The following is a 2,893-nucleotide window of genomic DNA, read 5'->3' on the forward strand; positions in this document are numbered from 1 at the left end:
GGCTATGGGGTGGGCTATGGGGCAGTTCGGAGGTTATGGGGTGGCTATGGGGCGGATATGGGGTGGCTATGGGGCGGCGCAGTGGGTCGCTATGGGGCGGATATGGGGTGGCTATGGGGCGGCGCAGTGGGTCGCTGTGGGTCGCCACCTGGTGTCCGTAGATCTCGAGGCAGGACACGGTGACGCTCCGCCTGGTGCCCGCGGCGCCCAGCAGATCCCGCAGCGCCAGCGTCAGCAGCCCGGGATCCCGAGCACTGCCCAGCATCGTGTGCGTCTTCCCTACGGACGGACGGACGGACGGATTTATGGACGGAGGGATGGACGGACGGAGGGATGGACGGAGGGACGGACGGATGGATGGATGGACGGATGGACGGATGGATGGATGGATGGATGGACAGATGGATGGATGGACGGACGGATAGATGGATGGAGGGATGGACGGATGGACGGACGGATGGACGGATGGAGGGATGGACGGATGGACAGATGGACAGAGGGACGGACGGATGGATGGATAGACGGAGGGATGGATGGACCGATGGACGGAGGGATGGATGGAGGGATGGACGGATGGACGGATGGATGGACGGATGGATGGACGGACAGATGGACAGATGGATGGATGGACGGAGGGATGGACGGATGGACAGATGGACGGATTTATGGACGGATTTATGGACGGATGGACGGACGGACGGATGGACGGATGGACAGACGGATGGACGGACGGATGGACGGATGGACGGACGGATTTATGGACGGATTTATGGACGGATTTATGGACGGATGGATGGACGGATGGATGGACGGATGGATGGATGGATTTATGGACGGATGGATGGACGGATGGATGGACGGATGGATGGACGGACGGATGGATGGATGGACGGACGGATGGATGGACAGATGGATGGATGGATGGACGGATTGATGGATGGACGGACGGATGGACGGACGGATGGACGGAGGGATGGACAGATGGACGGAGGGATGGACGGAGGGATGGACGGACGGATGGACGGATGGATGGATGGACGGATGGATGGACGGTCGGATGGATGGATGGACGGATGGACGGACGGATGGACGGACGGACGGATGGATGGACGGATGGATGGACGGACGGATGGACGGACGGATGGACGGATGGATGGACGGACGGATGGACGGATGGACGGACGGATGGATGGACAGATGGACGGACAGATGTCAGCAGGAGGCGGGGGGGGCTTCCGGCAACAGGCGGAAGTGGGGGGACAACACACAGAGGTGGGGGGGGACGGCAACACCCGGAAGTGGGGTGACAACAGGGAGAGGTGGGGTGACACCAACAGCCGGAAGTGGGGTCACAACATGTGGAAGTGGGGCGACAACACCCGGAAGTGGGGTGACGACAACACCCAGAAGTGGGGCGACTCCGACACCTGGAAGTGGGGTGACACCAACACGCAGAAGTGGGGTGACACCAACACCTGGAAGTGGGGAGACAGCAACACCCGGAAGTGGGGTGACACCAACACGCGGAAGTGGGGTGATGGCAACACCCAGTGGTGGGGGGTGACAGCAACAATAGTGGGGTGACACCAACACCCAGAGGTTGGGGTGGTGGGGTGACAGCAACACCCAGAGGTGGGGGGTGACGGCAAGGAAAGGGGGGTGACAACACCAGGAGGTGGGGTGACACCAGCACGTGGAAGTGGGGTGACAACACCCGGAAGTGGGGGGACGGCAACACCCGGAAATGAGATGACACCAACACCTGGAGGTGGGGTGACACCAACACGCGGAAATGGGGGGTGACGGATGAGGAAAGTGGGGTGACAGCAACACCCGGAAGTGGAGTGACAACACCCGGAAGTGGGGTGACACCAGCACCTGGAAGTGGGGTGACAACACCCGGAAGTGGGCATACACCAAAACCCGGAAGTGGGGTGACAGCAACAGGTGACAGTGGGGTGACAGCAACACCCGGAAGTGGGGTGACGCCAACACCTGGAAGTGGGGAGACACCAACACGTGACAGCAACACCCGGAAGTGGGGAGACACCAAAACCCAGAAGTGGGGAGACAACACCCAGAAGTGGGGCAACGGCAACACCCGGAAGTGGGGAGACACCAAAACCCGGAAGTGGGGCGACACCAACACCCGGAAGTGGGGTGAGAACACCTGGAAGTGGGGTGACACCAACACCTGGAAGTGGGGTGACAACACCCGGAAGTGGGGTGACGCCAAAACCCGGAAGTGGGGAGACAGCAACACCCGGAAGTGGGGCGACGGCAACACCCGGAAGTGGGGCGACGGCAACACCCGGAAGTGGGGCGACACCACACAGGAGTGGGGTGACACCAACACCCGGCAGTGGGGTGACAACACCCGGAAGTGGGGCGATGCTGACACCCAGAAGTGGGGTGAAAACACCCGGAAGTGGGGCGACGCCAACACCCAGAAGTGGGGAGACAACACTTGGAAGTGGGGCAACGGCAACACCCGGAAGTGGGGAGAAAACACCCGGAAGTGGGGAGACACCAAAACCCGGAAGTGGGGCGACACCAACACCCGGAAGTGGGGCGACACCAACACCCGGAAGTGGGGCGACGACAACACCCGGAAGTGGGGTGAGAACACCTGGAAGTGGGGTGACACCAACACCCGGAAGTGGGGCGACAACACCCGGAAGTGGGGAGACAACAACACCCGGAAGTGGGGCTCCAACACCCGGAAGTGGGGAGACAACAACACCCGGAAGTGGGGCGACAACACTGGGAAGTGGGGCGACACCAACACCCGGAAGTGGGGCGACAACACTGGGAAGTGGGGCGACACCAACACCCGGAAGTGGGGCGACACCAACACCCGGAAGTGGGGCGACAACAACACCCGGAAGTGGGG

At 61.9% G+C, this 2,893-nt stretch overlaps 1 protein-coding gene across 1 annotated transcript in view; it reads right to left on the reverse strand.

Moving 5' to 3' along the window:
- Nucleotides 1-148: 148 nt before the first annotated feature.
- LOC110391891 (keratin-associated protein 10-7-like) overlaps nt 149-2,893 on the reverse strand; it is a gene marked incomplete at its 3' end in the record, with an annotated part of 4,772 nt that continues 2,027 nt past the window's right edge. The window contains exons 2-3 of the mRNA XM_021383848.1: nt 1,428-2,808; nt 149-279 (exon numbers count right to left, since the gene is read on the reverse strand). Of these exons, the coding sequence (XP_021239523.1) occupies nt 149-279; nt 1,428-2,808 (1,512 nt within the window). The remainder of the gene's footprint in view (nt 280-1,427; nt 2,809-2,893) is intronic.

Source organism: Numida meleagris, unplaced genomic scaffold (assembly GCF_002078875.1).
Source record: "Numida meleagris isolate 19003 breed g44 Domestic line unplaced genomic scaffold, NumMel1.0 unplaced_Scaffold600, whole genome shotgun sequence".
In the NCBI taxonomy this organism is placed as follows: domain Eukaryota; kingdom Metazoa; phylum Chordata; class Aves; order Galliformes; family Numididae; genus Numida; species Numida meleagris.